Source organism: Gymnoscopelus microlampas (genome assembly GCF_963454915.1).
Source record: "Gymnoscopelus microlampas genome assembly, chromosome: 16".
In the NCBI taxonomy this organism is placed as follows: Eukaryota; Metazoa; Chordata; class Actinopteri; order Myctophiformes; family Myctophidae; genus Gymnoscopelus; species Gymnoscopelus microlampas.
The window spans coordinates 30,562,242-30,580,601 of NC_139953.1; the positions used below are offsets into that span (position 1 = coordinate 30,562,242).

Consider the following 18,360-nt stretch of genomic DNA (forward strand, 5'->3'; position numbering starts at 1 on the left):
TTTTCAAGACAATTTCTATCTATAGGTTACCTATTGATTTTTGTAGTTTGTGAATGGTCAACTTATTCCAACTTGTCATACAAAGGCAATCAGCTTTAACTACTTCGTTAGCCTGGTAAACCATCTCGGTCGCGTGAATTCACATTATCATGCATTTTCTGCAGACCGGTCTGGCCCCAAGCGCTGGGTGGGCGTTTTGCAGAAACCAAAAAGTGAAAGAGCCAATCAGCATCTGCGCTCAGGGCCCTGTGATTGACAGACGCTGATTGGCTCTTCCACTTTCTGCAAAACGCTCACCCAGCGCATGGGGCCAGACACATGGTAATGTGTCTAACTATTCGTTGCCTTGTCCACATAGATGTATATAAGCAATTATATACCACACAAATCTAATGAACACTACACTAACTTTTTGCAGGATATGATAACATTTTTAATATTCATCTTTACTACTCATTATTATTAGATTACTATTTATATGCATTTGATGTATTATTGATGTATAATGATGTATTATCTTGTGTCCTTGCTTACTGTAAATCGCTCTGGATTAAGAGCGTCTGCTAAATGCCTAAACTGTAAACTGTAAACTCATGCAATAACTAACCTACACAAAGGCACTTCCTGGACACTAATAATCTAATGGCCTGCAAAATGCAACTGATTTGCCATGTGACAGATACACGTCTAGTGGCTTCATACTAAAAATATTCTCCCTTTAAAAATGTAGCCGTGTTTCGGCAGCCTTCATCGTCATCAGCGCTGGTTGCTGCTAGATCCACATTATTGCATTATTGTATGGAATCTGAGAAGGTTATTATGTTCTCATCATCCTCTAGAGCCTGGAAAACCGTGCTCCTAACTTTGTCCTCATTAGTATGGATGAGCTATTCTCTCATGTTTCCCATGGGGCTCCTTCAGAGGTCATGCTCTGTGTGTGATGGTGGGGTGGGGGCGGAGAGTGAACTATAGACTGGAGAAAGTTCTTTGAGGTTCTCTGTTGTTTGTGACCTTCTGGACCACCATAAATAACTCCAGAGTTGCACACACACCGCTGGCCAAACAATGGAAAGACTCATATTTTTGAATTGGGTAAAGTTAGCCTATTGTCAATCCTGAGACCCAAACTAATTGAAACCGACCCAGCAAAACAGGTGCATGATTTTAGGATGGAACTCATAGATGATAACTAATGTAACAACATGCACGTGTGTGCATGCGCGCGCGCGCACACACACACACACACACACACACACACACACACACACACACACACACACACACACACACACACACACACACACACACACACAGAGGCAATTCTGAGTTCAAACAGAATGTCTAGCTCCTACATACACTTCACACACACACACACACACACACACACACACACACACACACACACACACACACACACACACACACACACACACACACACACACACACACACACACCACTCTCTCTCTCTCTCAGGTACATATAGATGTTCCCTGTTCTATCTACCACGAGTGTAGACCCCCCTAATATTTAATGACAAACCTCTTTCACACATGCCTCATCTAAATGTACTTCACCTGTCTAAGATGTTTTGGGTTCGATCTGGATATTTATATCACTGATTCTCAACGTGGGGTCCAGGGTCAGGGACCCCCAGGTGGACCTTGAGGGATTTCCCATCAAAATTAGGAACATTTAACTTAACTAAGCACTATTTTATAGGCCTACTTAATCAAAAATAGCGAAACATGAATAAAAAGCTTGTAGTCCTGATATTGTCGCTATCTTTTTAATGTTTAGCCAATGCTGCCCAAATTAGCAACGCCAGATTGAAAGTGTCAAATTGTAAAAAAAAAAAAACTACTTAGATAATTTTACTGTCCCACCTAGTCACTACAGTATGACAGACTCCTGTCATGTAGTGGAATCCTGTGTGCTACAAAATCTAAATCTAAATTTATCTCTTTTGGGGGTGCCATGGCACATCTTTTCAGATGGGGGGGGCAGCAAATACGTATCAATTTGGGGGTTCCTAATCCTTGACATGAAAATGTTCGAGAATCTACTGAATGATTCTCAAAGTGGGGTACGGGGACCCCCAGGGGTCCTTGAGGGTGTTCCAGGGCAAAATTTCCAAATCACCAAATCAGTTTAACCCAAATTGTATTGGAATTTATTGGGGAAAAAATAGCCCATCTACAAGCCCACAACGCTTTTGTGAGCTTGAGGATCAACAATCAGAAATTTTTTAAAATGTTGACAAATCTCTTATGGGGGGTCCCTGGCACAACATAGGTCCGCGGCCAATTAGGTTATAGGTATCAATCTGGGACTTTGCCTGAACATGTTTGAGATTTAAATATAGCTCTATTTATTATCTCTAAATAAATGAGAGACTCTAGGACCCCGCGGAAAATTCTTTTTTTTTTCCCGGTGCGGCGGCCTCTGCGGCTCGTCTCGAGCAGAGCAGGCCGGTTGGAGCTGAGCAGCCAGCGGACACACAGAGCCGGTAGACAGCGAGCAGAGAGCGTCTGGGTCCGGGGCCTGGGAGGAACGGAGGACAACACGGTAACTATACAACAAACACGTCCTTTGCTTCCACCACAACGCACCGCGGTTTGACTCGACAGTGAATGATTTACGCACGAAGAGAACAAGTCGGCGCTTGCCTTGCGCGTTTCCACTGTATAGAGCCACAGTATTAACAACGGCGGGGCTCCGTTTGAGCAAAAAAAATAAAAGATGTATTCGTGAATACGGAGCGCTTTAAACGCGGACACGGTGTGTTGAACTTGAGGACTTCTTTGTACAGTAGAGGCCTTTAAGGGGGGGTGGGGGGCATGGCAGGTCAGCGCGTCTCCTGCTTTTTTTTTTATTTTATTAAAACAGATGAGCGGTGCGTCCATCTGATGGAACATACAGCTGGCTGTCCGCCACCACATGATGCCCCCCGCAGGTCCAGAGCGCACCGTCTCGCCCCTCTCTCTCTACATGCAGACACACGCGCGCGCGCATACACACACACATCGGTGCGCGGTACCGTCGCCGCGGCGACGTCACGGGAGCGCGCCTAATGGGGGTGAACGGGTTCGTTCGTCTGAGAGGAGACGCGCGGCGCGCTCGTGCTTTTTTTACCTGACCCAGTAATATCTGTCGTCGTTGCCGTTCGAGACAACAGCACACACACACACACACACACACACACACACACACACACACACACACACACACACACACACACACGTACGTGTGTATGCCATTAATAAGAAGCCGTCCGGTAAGGCCGCGTGTGGTCGCTGTACATTGATTTCCTCGTTGCTTTGCACTATCGTTCCCTCTGCGCAACGGTTTCTCCTCCCACTATAGTGGGTACGGCCTACGCGTGGGCCTTTGATTTTAGCTGCCTTTTTGGCACGCACGCACATTCGAGCAGTTGAAATAACATGTGCATGCATACACACACATGTGTATACAGTATTAATCTTATTATCTGAGTTCCATGTGTGCGTGTGATTGTACAAGTCTATATAAGTTGGCCTTACATAACATAGTCTCTACTCCAGCGACTTGAGCTTCTTCTATTTGGCTTTGGCCGTGGGCTGGGAGCTCTAGGGGGTGTGGTGGTGGATACTGTACACCCGTGTCCTCCACACTGTTCCATACTCCTGAAGCTGTGTTTCCATCAGCAACCCTGCCCTACTGTCCATTGTTAGTAGGTGACGTAGTGTAATAGCAAGGCTATACATCCTGAGTCGACCCATAGAGGGACATGTTCTGAGCTCCAGTCGAACACAATGAACAGAGTAGACTTTGCTTTTTCCCTGTTGTACATCAATCAGTCAAATGCTGTCCATACTGCTCTGCTGAAACAGATCCTGACATCCTCAAGATTCTTTTGAAGACACCTGTGTGTATGATGGAAGGTCCTGTGTGTGTGTGTGTGTGTGTGTGTGTGTGTGTGTGTGTGCGTGCGTGCTCGCAGACGTGCATGTGAGTGTGCACGTGTGTGTGTGTGTGTGTGTGTGTGTGTGTGTGTGCGTGTGTGTGCGTGCGTGCTCGCAGACGTCCATGTGAGTGTGCACGTGTGTGTAAACCTGTCATCGCTTGGAAGTGGAGTATTTGCCGTTCTGCATGAGCAGAAATCCCATCCATCACACACACAGACACACACACACTCACACCTGTTCTGCAGACTCAAACCTCAGGCGTGTGAGTGTTTGTGTGTGTGTGTGTGTGTGTGTGTGTGTGTGTGTGTGTGTGTGTGTGTGTGTGTGTGTGTGTGTGTGTGTGTGTGTGTGTGTGTGTGTGTGTGTGTTTATAAGAGAATAAGACAGAGTGCATGTGTGTTGCCATAGACACATTCTCCACAAACTGAGAATTTATTTTCCTCAAACTTGTCAAACTTGTCTCCATAAAGTGTCCCTTTATGTCCTGAATATGTGTGTGTGTGTGTGTGTGTGTGTGTGTGTGTGTGTGTGCGTGTGCGTGTGCGTGCGTGTGCGTGTAGGAGGTGTGTCTCACTCAAGGTGTTGTTTTTATGTCTCCCCCCCACTCCAGGAGAGAAGCGGAACTGACTGACAGACAGGTAGACCCACAGAAAGACAGACGGACTGAATGAAGTCACACCTGGTGCTGCTGGGGGCCTGGTCCATGTTTTGAATTGCTTTTTTTTCCTTCTTTTTTTGATGGGGGGTTGCTTTTTGCTTCCGAAAGATTGTTTCTGCTCAGGAGCTTCCTGCCATGCCGTCCAACAGCCCCACAGCCACTGATCCATCCCAGACACCAGAGAATGACACCTCCAATGACCCGGTGAGAGAGAGAGAGAGAGAGAGGCACATGCTTTTGGAATCCTTTCAATGGTTACCCTTATTATGTCTTCTAGTACAGTACTACCACACTGTAAAATCCTGTGTCTTAATTTAACACTGTAGCATTCTCATGACCTAAATTAAAGATCGCAAGGGTTTAGCTCGAACCAACTTTGAGCGGAGGGGAGGTAGGAAAGGATGAGGCGAAGAAATGTGACACGCAAGGTCATGAACCAGATCTAAAATAGTATGACATTGCCAATAGACACTCACAGTCTAGCATGCAGAGCCGTTAGCTCCTCCTGAGAAAGAGTTTATTTTTGGTGACATACATAGAGAGGCTTGTCCTGAAAGCATGCATATTTCTATGTGTGTGCACGCGCATGCGTGCATGCGCAGTGTGTAATTATTAAACTAATAGTTATGTATTTACATTCAGTACCGGTACTTTGCATTCCATAGTCACCTGCTCACAGGTGGATCATTTCTAGTGTGAATCAGTCTGTCTACATAATTCACTCACTCACACCCCCCCCCCCACACACACACACACACACACACACACACAGTCTTGAGGTGAAAAATGGGCCCTTTCATTTGCACCCCTAGAGCCCGACACAGTGCTCATAAATCTAGGGAAAGTCTGAAACCAATTCTGTAGCACGGCTATATAAAGACCTGCCACACACACACACACACACACACACACACACACACACACACACACACACACACACACACACACACACACACACACACACACACACACACACACACACACACACACACTCCAACAGGTACATTTTGTCTTTAAGTTGTTTTTTTCCCCATAGATTTTGTTGTACCTCTTTAATCAGCGTTCGAATTACACTGTGGCTTTCAGGGGAGCCCTAGTTTTTGGGGGTGGGGGGTGGGGCAATACATTTCATACAGGGAATATTTCATATTAAATATACACAGACAATAATATTGTAAAGTAACACATTACTAACTTACCAAACACTGTGCGTCTTTGCTGAGAAGCAATACAAATGCCAACATAAGTGACAGGCTATGGTTTGCATTAATTTCCCTCCCTTTTCTCACAATTTAATCATATCTATTCCTGATATCCCCACACTTATTAATACTGACCCCTGCTGGTTGGTCTTCGGACTGGTTGGTCCTAGGGATGGTATTGAAACAAATACAAGAACGCTCGCCCCAAAACATGCTCGCCCGTGTCAAATCCGACGACCTCTGTAAAACTATGCTGAAACCTAACAATGTTCCTAAACGTAACCTCAGTAAAACTATGCCTAAACCTAACCTTATTCCTAACCTTAACTTGAACGAATACAATATAAAATATAGCTGCAAGCAGCAATAAGCGGGTTCGAGGGGAAAAGCGATATGCAACAATAGCACAATAAGACGTAGAAACAGAATAGATTGAACTTGAGACAAAGCAGCCCATGCAATTAACAAATAAGCATTCTCAACAGCTGAGCAGAGGGACTGTGGATAGTACGGAGGGGAGCAATTGGGGTTTGGACACTTCAAACCATGGCCATTGACAGGAATCGAACCCTTGACCTTTGGGACTCATAGGCTGGCACATTACCAGCACTTTACCGACTGAGCTATTCGATCCACATACAGACAGCAGTGAGAAAAGAGCACACAAAGATGATTTTCCTTCCTTTTTTAAGCCATGAAGCCATGCCCTAATGAAGGTTTAATTTCTTTACGTTGAAACATCTCTTCGACTGGGATTTTCAGATAATGGTCCATATAGTGTGTGTAGTACGTTTCACACAAATTGCTCAGAAATCCTTGGTTTAAATGTTTTTCAATATGGCAGACAATCTAAGGGCAGAGCTTACTGGTCAAAATGATAGATGTCTTCCTCATGAGTCAAGGCACATGTGTAAGCAAGTTTCACGGCTGTCGGCCAAACGAGGCATGACTTTTGCCTGTTTAAAGTTTACATTTTGGTCAATTGGAGAAAGACTGGTTTCAGTGATATTTGGAATGACCCTCTACATTACTGTAAAGTTTCAAACATGTGAGTCTGCATGTATGTGTCAGGGGCAGATGAATAATTGTCATAAAACTGCAATAATCATTGGCTCATAAAAGCTTCATTTTTTCACTTTTTTTTCACAAACTTCCCCAGTTTGTCGGCATAGGTCCAAAGCTCATGTGTAAAACGTTTCGTGCAGATTGCTCAAAAGTCCCAGGAGGAGATAGATTTGAACTGCACAAAAGTCAGAGTGTGAAAGTTGTTAGGCATGAGGAGACGCATGTGTGTATTGAAGTTTCATGTCTGTAGGTCAAACAGGGCATGAGTTGTACCTGTTCAAAGTTGGCATTTTCAATTGAGTGCTACAGCGCCACCCTTTGGACAATGGTTGTGAGTTTCATACGTAAGAGTGAAATACGGGTGTGGGCATAAAGGGATAGTTCACCCCCAAAATGACTTTTTTTCTATCAATTAGTCACCCCATGGAGACTTGAATTCATGGATATTGTTTTGTCGCATTCCTAAGCCAATAATTTGATGACCGGCATCACACAAAGAGTCTCCTTTGTGTCTCCTACCAGAACCGCTGCCTACTGGTCCGCTGGTCATCAAATTATTGGCTTAGGAATGCAACAAAAACAAACAAAAATCCATGAATTCAAGTCTCCATGGGGTGACTAATTGATAGAAAAAAAGTATTTTTTTGGGTGAACTATCCCTTTAATGTTCATGACATTTGTTGAGTTTTTCCCTCGTTTCTTCATTCATCATCTTCAGAGCAAAGTATCTATTTAGCAGCCTACTGCCAGTAGCCTCGTGGCTCCGGAGCCGAGTGCCAACGTGGCAGAATCTAAAACAGTTCATAGTTGGAATAGCTACGATTTCTTATACAACTGCCATCGTATTTGTCCTGGATGGAGGTGTGCTCTGTGCTCAGGCTTACTGTAGTCCGCGATCAGCTCTTTGGTCTTGTTGATGTAGAGGGCCAGGTTGTTCTCCTGGCACCCTTGTGTCAGCATTCTCATAGGACTTCCTCTTCTTAGGGGGGAGAGGGCAGTGTGTAGCATTGTAGCTTATTGTACGCTGCTGCACAGCTGCTATACATTCTTATTATGGAGTAGCCTATAACTGTCATGTACTGGTAGAACGGCATTCTTGCCAGCAATTATAATAATTAGGTTTGTCATGTCCGTACACGGCCGGATTAAGACTTTGGAGTGCCCGGGGCATGGACAAGGCTTAGTGCCCCCAACACAAACCACCTCAGAAGCAAACAAGTCACAGTGTTTCAGGACCATAGACAGCACCCTACTTTACCCAGACAAAAGCAATCTGTTTAGGTCTATTTTCCTATCTAATCAAATTAGGTCGGCTACAATACATTTTGCCAGTACAAGTTATAATAACATATTATGCAATAATAATGAAATAACATAATACAACAATCAATGAAGTAAAGAACAGACAAGTGCAGCAATTTCCTACATCGATCAAACAGGAAAAAAACAGTAGTAAAACTATTAACTATTGATCACTCAGAAGCTCTTCTTTCTTTTCAAGTTGAGAAGTCTGCAATAACGTCAGAGGTCAAGAGCAACTCATTTTAGATGCATAATTAAGTTTTTAAACTGCTGAAGCAACTCCAAAATGTGCATAAGAACGCAGTCTCCAAGAACTCCAAGAAATGAATGCATGCTGATTAGGCTGCTGACTTGTGTGAGCAAAGCTCTACAATTGAATGTCTGCGTATATATACAAAGGCCAAATTCATTAAGATTCTTTGTCAGTAGGTTGCCACCGTGATGGTGGTGTTCTGTAGAAAAACATTTTAAAGGGACTGACTGGATTAAATAAAATACCTCCTCGGTCTCCAGGCAGCAGTTAACAGTAATAACTCCACCTAGTTTTAATCTATGGGGTGTGCACTGTGTACGTTTAAGACACACAAACACAGGCACAGAGGCACGATGCACTGGATATGGGGGCGAGAATAGAGTCGTTTATTGGTGCTTTAGTGAAGGTGTGTGAGTGTGTGAGTGTGTGTGTGACCCTCGGAGCCTCGTGCCCCGGGCTGCAGCCCTGTGAACTTTTGCTTTAATTCCGGCCTGCATCCATATAATACCCAACAATTGGGGTCGGTCCTGTAATATCTCAGAACAAACTCCACATCCAGGATCGATTCCGTCAAGTGAAAAAAAATCTCGGAATTGATTGGATCTTGGAACAATTTTCATGGGTCCATTATTGTTCGGGTCCCTCATTTAGCCTGTTTGTGAGCTTGCTCTTGACAATAAGCGGCGAGCGCACTTGTGGACATAACAGTACCGACCAGTTCTAATAATATTCAAATATATAATCGATAATTGGGGTAGGGTGATAAGTTTTAAGACCTAAATTCAAATGTAATTTCCGAGTTCAGTTGACAACCCTAATGTGGAGGACTGTAGACTGTAGACTTTTTTTCCTGTTTGTAAATATTATGACTTTAATAAACTAGCTAGTGTTTCATATTGTCAACTGCTCGGTCACTTAGGTGGCTAACTTTCTGATTGGCCAAGCTCTAACATCCCTTTGCATAAGCTAGAGCAGTGGTTCTCAAAGTGGGCTCCGGAAAACCCAAGGGGTCCTTTCCAGAGGTTCCCGTGCAAAACTAGTTGATATAGCGTCAAAATCTTAAAAAAATGTTTAATACATTTTTTGTATTATTCGTTTTTTTATGCCTTTAATGATAGGACAGTAGACTGACAGGAAATGGGGAGAGAGATGGCGAGTGACACGCAGCAAAGTTCGGCGAGATCGGGATGCGAACTCGCGACAGGCTGTCCGGCTGGCATTGTAGCCTAGGGTGCCTGCACCGCCACTCCGTGGCCCAGGCCAGTTTAATCACTTTAACGCTGTATACATTGGCTATTTGAAAATAGCCGATCTACAAACTCACAACGCATTTTGAGTTTGTAGATCTTCAATAAAAAAAAAATCTTGAAAATGTTTTGATAAATGAATATTTTAACAACACACATTTTGTATGGGGGGTGGGTCACTGGCAAAACATCTTTTCAAGTGGTGGTCCGTGGACAAATGCATGTTAATTTGGGGGCCCTTGATTTGAAAAAAGTTTGAAAACCACTGAGATAGACAAAGGGAGTGAGTGATAGTGAAATTAGGTGAGGATGAAAGAAGAGATGGACAGAGAGGGAACTAGAGAGAGTCAGATGGGGATGGATGGATGGGGAGAAGGAGAGAAAGAGGACAGTCTGTCTGCTACTGCTGGGCTCTTCACTCGTTCGGGTAGCAGTCTCGTTGCTTGGCAACTGTGGTGGCCCAAAATAACCTGCCAGGAGACAGAAATAGCCCAGAGATATAAGGACAGATTGGTGTGTGTGTGTGTGTGTGTGTGTGTGTGTGTGTGTGTGTGTGTGTGTGTGTGTGTGTGTGTGTGTGTGCGTGTGCGTGTGCGTGTGCGTGTGCGTGTGCGTGTGCGCGTGCGCGCTTCAGCAGATATGGCCGAGTGCTTTTCAATCCGTTTCGCTGTATATTTGACTCAGTTAAACAAGACAGTGTTTCCTTGACTCAGCTATACAATACAGCAGTGCTTCTCAAAATGGGGTCCAGGGACCCTCAGCGCTCCTTGAGGGGGTTCCAACTTCCAAATGGACCATTACAAGGTCTGTATCTCTGAGAATGTACAAATGGAACCAAATGGACCGGTAAGTCCATTTAACAGGGGGTCAGGGTTAGGGACATTAAAACGTTTGAGAACCATTGATATACACTGGTTCTGAAACATTTTAATGTATTATTATTTTATCTCTGTATATTATAGAGATAAAATAATCCCTATTATTTGTGTGTGTGCTCGCGCGCTTCGTGACGCTAGCATACAGCCTGCTCACCAGGCAGCCAAAGCCATTACCATGTTGCCCGTTGCTAGGCTGCCCATCAGGCGAGTGACGTCACACACGTTTAGTCAGCATGGCGGCCCCGTCGGAGACGGTTGCTAAGCAGTTTCCGTGCCGTAGCAACCGCTCCACATGTCACGGTGAACAGAGGACGGCAGAAGAGAGGAGAGGAGGGAGGAAAAAGATGGAGAGAAACGGATGGAGGAGGTGTTGGAGGGGAAATGGCGAGCGCGAGTGATGTGGATCAGGTTTAGTTTCAGCCTGAGGGCAACCCCCCCCCCCCCCCCCCCCCCTCCCCGGCCGCCCTTTTGTCTTTTAGAGTGAGGGAGAGCAGAAAGCTGGGAGGGAGAGAGTCAGCGCGAGGGAGGAAGGCGCTGGTGTAATTCAATCTGAGGTCGAGTGAGGACACGTGGCTCCGGAGGCAGGAGGGAGGTCTTAATCACTTGGCCATCGGCGGGCCACCGGATCAATTATTTTCAAGGCAGTGCGGCCCAAGGGCACCTTTTTGGAGTCTGCATTTACTGTACTGCCTGCAGCAAATTCTGGAGTGTTTATCCAATTGAACCTTGACTTAGACACTCTATACTTAGTAAAAAGGAGTTGAAACTGTACTTGGTGCGCTCTTTTATCCCTCTAACAAATCTCTCAGCTGAAAATAGACGATCTACAAGCTCACAACTTGAGCTTGGCTTGGCTATTTTTGGCAAATGTCCCCCCTGAATAAGGATCCTGGCCTGGGGCTCAATTGGTTAATGTAACTCTTGAGAGTTAACACTTAAGGTGCTAAAAGTTATAATACAGTAAGTACTAAGTAGTAATAAGTAATAAAGTGTAGAGAATTTGCCCCGCATCCAGACACTCTGTCTGGGATTATGGAAATAAGACTATTAAGTTGAATATGTGACCTCTAAGCCTACAAAATGGAACAGAAGAATGAAAACGATTTTATTGAAATAAGCTTGCTCGCAAGTTTATTTCCATTGCGGTCCTTGTGTTGCAGAGGTAGCAAAGCAAGACAAACAGACAAGTACAATTAATTATAAATACATTTCAACACACTAGACAACTATAATAGCAAAAAACAACTTGGGTAGGGTACTGTAAATGGAACCTGTTATGACTCAGCTAATTGATGGTTATAATTAGGTCCAGCTGCTCACCCCTCTCTTAACCACATGAACCATAGCGTCTCTATTCTGGGGCAAACATTCGCTGAAAAAGGCTGATCAGCTATTTTCGGGCAAAGAGATTTGGTGTAGAGGGAAAAGGGGAGGGGCCTATTATAGACCCCTGTGGGACTCATGTCAACAAAGTATACAGGGTTTAAGTGGTTAAATGCAGTCGGTCATTGGCGAGGGTGAAACATAGTTAGTTCTTTGGGGTATGAAAGCCTGTCGGTCTTCAGCACTGTCTTTATCCTTCTTCTCTTCATCTGCTGTCTTGTGGGAAGCCTAACTTATTCTGTGTGAGACAAGCCATGACTGTGCATTTAAGCCTGATTAATACTTACTACATTTATCATACTGTGGTCTGTAACTGTTAATACACAAGCAATGTTCAGATCAGACAGTACTGAACTGTAGTAAAGACAGTATTTGTCATTTTAATTGTGTTCCTAATGGCCCATTGTATTGGACACGTTGATTTTGTCACATTTGTCATCGGATGGCCGGCCGTATTTGTTTTGTTACTGCAATGTCGCCTTTTGTTTATAACATGAATTACAACATGATTGGCTGAATATCTGATCTCGGCTGTGTGTAATTGGCCAGAGTGAAGACGGAGTGGACCAAGACAGTCCAGAGGAGGGGACGCCAGCGGCCAGCCCCCCCGCCCCCCGCAGAGTGGGCCGTCCAGGCAGGAAACGCAAGCAGCTGCTTCCTGTGAGTAATGTCATTATAGGCTGGTGGCCAAGAGCTTAGCCTGGCCACTCACTACTTAATGGTTTATACTACAGCAGATTGATTGACCACACGCACACACACACACACACACACACACACACACACACACACACACACACACACACACACACACACACACACACACACACACACACACACACACACACACACACACACACACACACACACACACACACACACACACACACACACAATACCAACCACACTTTTTAATGTTGTTTACCCAGGGAATATATGCTAAGCATGTATGTGCTTTTTCAGTAATATACTCTTTCACACTCATATTCACACCCGAGAGCTGCCCAGCATTACAAACACAGCCTTGTTGGCAGAGTCCTACTGGAGAAGTCGAGGGTTAAGTGCCAGTTTTTAGAGCAAAGAGAAAGTGTTAGGTCTTTGCCTCTAGCCTCCCCCATCCACGTTTTCCCAGCCAGTCTGGGAATTTGAACCAGTGACCTTCTAGTCACAGGCCTGTTTCTCTAACCTTTAGGTTTTGTTTTTGGGGATAAAAATCTCACTTAAATTACGCTCTATTTCTCAGCTGCATTCCATTATAACCTGGCCAGACCTGTTCAAAGACATGAAGGACTGCTGATTCTAATGGAATCTGTCTCACATTAGGTGGCAAAGATGTGCACATTGAGCTGCATTAAACTGGTATCTGGGATCAATGAAGCGGTTAATTATTATTTTGTGTGTGCTTATTGCTTCTTGTCCCCTCACACAGAGACTTAACCACTTAAACCCTATGTTCTTAGTTGACTGGGGTGCCCCAGGGCTCTATACTAGGCTCCCTCCTGTTTTTTTCTAAACTAAAGATCCTTAATAAAAATAGCCGATCTACAAGCTCACAACGCGTTGCATTGCAACGCGTTGTGAGCTTGTAGATTGTTCAGAATGTTCTCTGCCAGAATAGGGACACTAGGGTTCATGTGGTTAAGTGCTTACTGTAAATGGAGTTTTTCTTTCTTTGCCAGCTGTCTAATCAATGCAGATGTAGTCCAAACCACAGACAGATCCAGCAAGCATACAGTGCTACAGTATATGAAGAGCTAATTGAGACAAGACGTTCATGTCCTCAGACCCAAATTATGTTTGCTATCCTCTTTTTCCTCTTTTTTCCTCTAGTTCTTTCTCACTTTCTCTCAACCGTCCATTTGTGTGTGTGTGTGTGTGTGTGTGTGTGTGTGTGTGTGTGTGTGTGTGTGTGCGTGTGCGTGTGTGTGTGTGTGTGCGTGCGTGTGTGCGTATGCATGTGCTTAGCTGTGTTGTCTAATCCGAGTGGGTCAATACAGCTGATCAAACACAGGTCCAGATAAGCAGGTATATGGAGTCAACCAGCGTACATGCACGCGTATGTTTGATGTACAGCAGGTCTGTTGATGCTTTGATGTTTAAACTCTGACGAGGCAGGCTGGGTTAATGGGGTCTCTGTCATACACACATGTCCGCTCGCTCTCGCACACACACACACACACACACACACACACACACACACACACACACACACACACACACACACACACACACACACACACACACACACACACACACACACTCACACTCACACACACACTCCTAGATGGATGGTTTCCTAGCACATTATCATGATCCGTTTATAGGGATTGTGGAAAGGAGACACCAGTCAGATGGAAACTAATCCTAATAGTTGATTTAACTCTGAGGGTTCTATCTCATACTCGGTGCAAAAAGGTGTCATCGCTAGTTTACAACCAATGCCTCATTTTCACACTCAGTGCCCACATTTTGTAAGTCCTACTTGGTGCTATCTGTGCGCCCATGGGTGTGGTCAGGCAAATTGTTGCCGCATTGCTATCGTAGGGGGGTGAGAAAAGTCTGAAAGCGATTGCACTTTAGACAAGCTAAAACCTCGTCTAATGACTGGAGCAGTGCCAGTGTAGTATTTCCCCTCTATTTAGAGTGCATCATTATTCAGATTTAGACGTGCGCCTACTTAGGCCGGTTTGCAACACACGTACACTCTGGCCACACATCACTCATGTTCAACTTGGTACTGCAAATAACATAACTGAGAGACTCAACATTGAGGTTAAAAAACAATTATTAACTAGAAAAAGTACTCCTCGGAGCACAGGTCTCCGCCAGGTCAGGTAGGTTAGCGTGTGCCAGCAATGTTCGAAATTCGCCAATCAGGCTGGAATGTGAAACATTGGACGGATCAGACGGATCCGTCTTGATCGCTTGACTAAAGAGATAATATGTACCGATTTGTATGATGTTTGGACAACATTTGTAGGAGTAATAAAAAAAATGTTTTGCAAAGATCAGCCTCCTGTTGGCGCTTTAATAGGGCAATGTTGAAAGGTTGGCATTTGTTCCTCAACGTAGTGCGAATGTGCGTGCAAAGTTTCACCGCAACTCTGCATTTTGTTCAAAACAGGCCACTCCTGCAAACTTTAGATGTCAATCTTAGCCAATCAGGATGGAATATGACAAATCAAACAGATCCGTCTTGATGACATGACTACACTACAGAGATAATGTTTATTGACTTGCATGAAGTTGCGTGAACGAGCCCCTCCAGCAAACTTTGAAAGCCAATCATAGTCCATCCGAAAAATCTGACAGATACATCTTGATCACATGACTACAGAGATAATATGTACCGATTTGCGTGATTTACGATTTGAGTGCCAAAATCTGTAGGAGTAATATAAAAAATAAATTTGTTGCAAAAACCGGCCTCCTGGTGGCGCTGTAACAGGCTGTTGTGAAACATTTGGGGCAGAGGTTTTTATTTGACCTCCAAGGAGTGTGTGTGCACAGTTTCATGCCGATCGGTCCAATGGTGCTGGAGATTTGTTGCTCACAGACGGACACACACACGGATACACACAGACAGACACATGGCAAAAACATAGTCTCCAACTTGCCGAATCCACTATTTTAAATAGCAATACAGCCATACATTAGGGATGGGTATTGGCAAGAACCTCACGATACGATACGTATCACGATACTTGGGTCACAATACGATTATATCACGATATATTGCGATATCCCGATATATTGCGAACGATGCATATTGCAATATATTGTGATACGATATACTGTATATTGCGATATACACATATATCACAACTACATATTGTAGATATATACACTACATATTGAGTAGCTGCTTATCAGTGATAGGTTCTTTGAATTTATTTTATTTTTTATTTTTTATGCAAAAAAATCGCGATATGACGGCCTGGAGTATCGATACAGTATCGCGAAATAAAATATGGAGATATACCGCGAAATCGATAATATTGCCCATCCCTACCATACATTAGACTGCAGGCACACCTGGCACCAAAAATAAATGTCAGAGGACTCCCTCTTTCCTTGGTGTTTCGCCTTGATTGCGTCTAACCCTAACATTTAACTTCACTAAAACTATCCCTAGCCCTTACCTCACAAACACTATGCCTAACCCTAACATTAACCCTAACCTCTCAGAAATAATGCCTAAACCTAACACCGGGAAAAGTGACTCCCGGCAGATAACATTATGATTGGTTTAATTCATGTTATGCCCAAAACACTCTCAAGACTAATATAGATACTAAATACAACCCCCTTGGAGTTGGACATGCCCTTGGGGGAATGTCTATTGCACAGGCAAGTGCAATAGAATGTTTAAATAGGGCCCTGAGGGTTATATGCACACTCAGGATTTTACAGTGCATTAGTGGCATTGGCAGTAGCAAGGGTAGTAGCAGTAGGAGTGCTGGGAATAGTATCTTTGGCGTTGTCTGAATACCAGTAATACTACACTACTGGTAGTAGTGGTACGCTAACCATAATAGGGGAAACCAATGCTGGATCTCTTGCCAAGCGTACTATATGCTCCCCATTATTATTCCCCCCCACCCCCCTCTCTCTCTCTCTCTCTCTCTCTATTACACACACACACGCACACACACACACACACACACACACACACACACACACACACACACACACACACACACACACACACACACACACACACACACACACACACACACACACACACACACACACACACACACACACACACACACACACACACACACACACACACACAGTTCAGTATATCCAGGAATAGAGCTATTGTGTGCTGCTTGGGGTGGAGCTGTCAGAGTGTCACACTAACTATAGAGTACAGAGAGAGAGAGAGAGAGGGCTGGAGGGAGTGGGCAGATCGGTCCACCCTCCCAAATTTTACTGACACTTTTCTCCCTTCTCTCTCTCTCTCTCTCCTGTTGCTCACTTATCTTTCACAGAAACCACAGTGTGTGTGGCGCACACTGTGTGTGTAGTGTCTGAAAATTATGATAGTTCCGTGGATAAATGGATTAGGTCCCTAGCTATTTTAAGCTTTCTTCTTCTTTCTTCTATTCCCACTGAAACCATGTGTGCAGCAGCTGGCATGTATCTGTATCTGTGTGTGTGTGTGTGTGTGTGTGTGTGTGTGTGTGTGTGTGTGTGTGTGTGTGTGTGTGTGTGTGTGTGTGTGTGCGTGTGCGTGTGCGTGTGCGTACGTGTGGTGTGGTCTGGTGTGTAGGATGAGCTAGTAGCTGGATCTCTTTGGAGCAGCAATTCAGAATGATTTGAAGCAGGGCCAGTCAAAGGAACACACTGGGACACATCCACCAAAACGTTTTCGTTTTTTTTGTGCCTTATTGGCTACAAATGGTCAAGGAACAATAAACACATGTTTCAGTTGTTGCTGAATCCAGGAAGATGGCTGTGATGTCATGACACTTTATCACTCAGATACAGCTGACAAAGGTCACCTTGGACATCTGAACACGAACGCTCTGAAAAAAATAAATAAACCTAGATCTACCCTGTCTGCTAGATAGAAAGTAGAGAGAAGTAGATATTGAACTACTCAACATTTTCTCAGCACTTCTGAGACTTTAAGCAAAGTATGGCTGGGCAATTTATCTACGTATATTATATTGATGTTGTGATGTGAGACCAGATATCATCTGGGAGTCTGAATATTGTAATATTGTGTTATGTGTTTTCTCTTTTCCTAGTTTTATTTTGTACTTCAAAGCTTTGCGATATCGATATTATATCGATATTGCAAAGCGAGGCATCATAGATATGAGACTAGGTATTGTCAGGGATTTTGGATATTGTAATTGTCGTGATATGACATAAATGTAGTCTTTTCCTGGAAATTCTCAAGAAAATCTATATTATCGTCGATATACAATATTGTCACAATATATCGATACAGAGTTATTTAGTCAAACATTTTGTGATATTTGATTTTGTCCGTATCACCCAACCCTATTGGAAAGTTTCTTTTGTTTTAGAGTGTGATTACAGTCACAATGTTAACAAATGCGATCAGGTGTCACCCGTTCTTCTCTGTCAATGGAACAGTAATTTTCCAGCAGTGTAATTTACTGCTGCATCGCAGACTAGAGCCTTGACTGACCTCTATCCAAGATTGCACCATTACTCAACATTATACTGTATTTTGAAGGGTCAACCTTTGCACTTAGAATTTTACATGGTCATTTTTCTTCCCCACTCACCTTTGGGGAAAAGGTTTCAAGTGGCTGACCTTCAATTTCCCCTTTAGTGGGTTGCAGCCTATTGTGCCCTATTCCATGGACTCCATGTAACATGCTGTTGGAGGGGAAATAAGAGTTGCAGCAGTTAATTGAACTCATCGATTTTAATCGATTATAAA

At 44.0% G+C, this 18,360-nt stretch overlaps 1 protein-coding gene across 5 annotated transcripts in view; it reads left to right on the forward strand.

Moving 5' to 3' along the window:
* The first annotated feature begins 2,449 nt into the window (after positions 1-2,449).
* The window catches only part of LOC311063732 (DNA (cytosine-5)-methyltransferase 3A-like), a 58,926-nt gene continuing 43,015 nt past the window's right edge, over positions 2,450-18,360 (forward strand). For 4 of the 5 annotated variants that reach the window (XM_084083299.1, XM_084083300.1, XM_084083301.1 and 1 more), the window contains exons 1-3: positions 2,450-2,566; positions 4,556-4,807; positions 12,483-12,593. In XM_084083299.1, coding sequence (XP_083939425.1) covers positions 4,739-4,807; positions 12,483-12,593 — 180 coding nt within the window. In that variant the 5' untranslated portion in view covers positions 2,450-2,566; positions 4,556-4,738. The remainder of the gene's footprint in view (positions 2,567-4,555; positions 4,808-12,482; positions 12,594-18,360) is intronic. The other variant, XM_084083298.1, reaches the window with a different exon arrangement.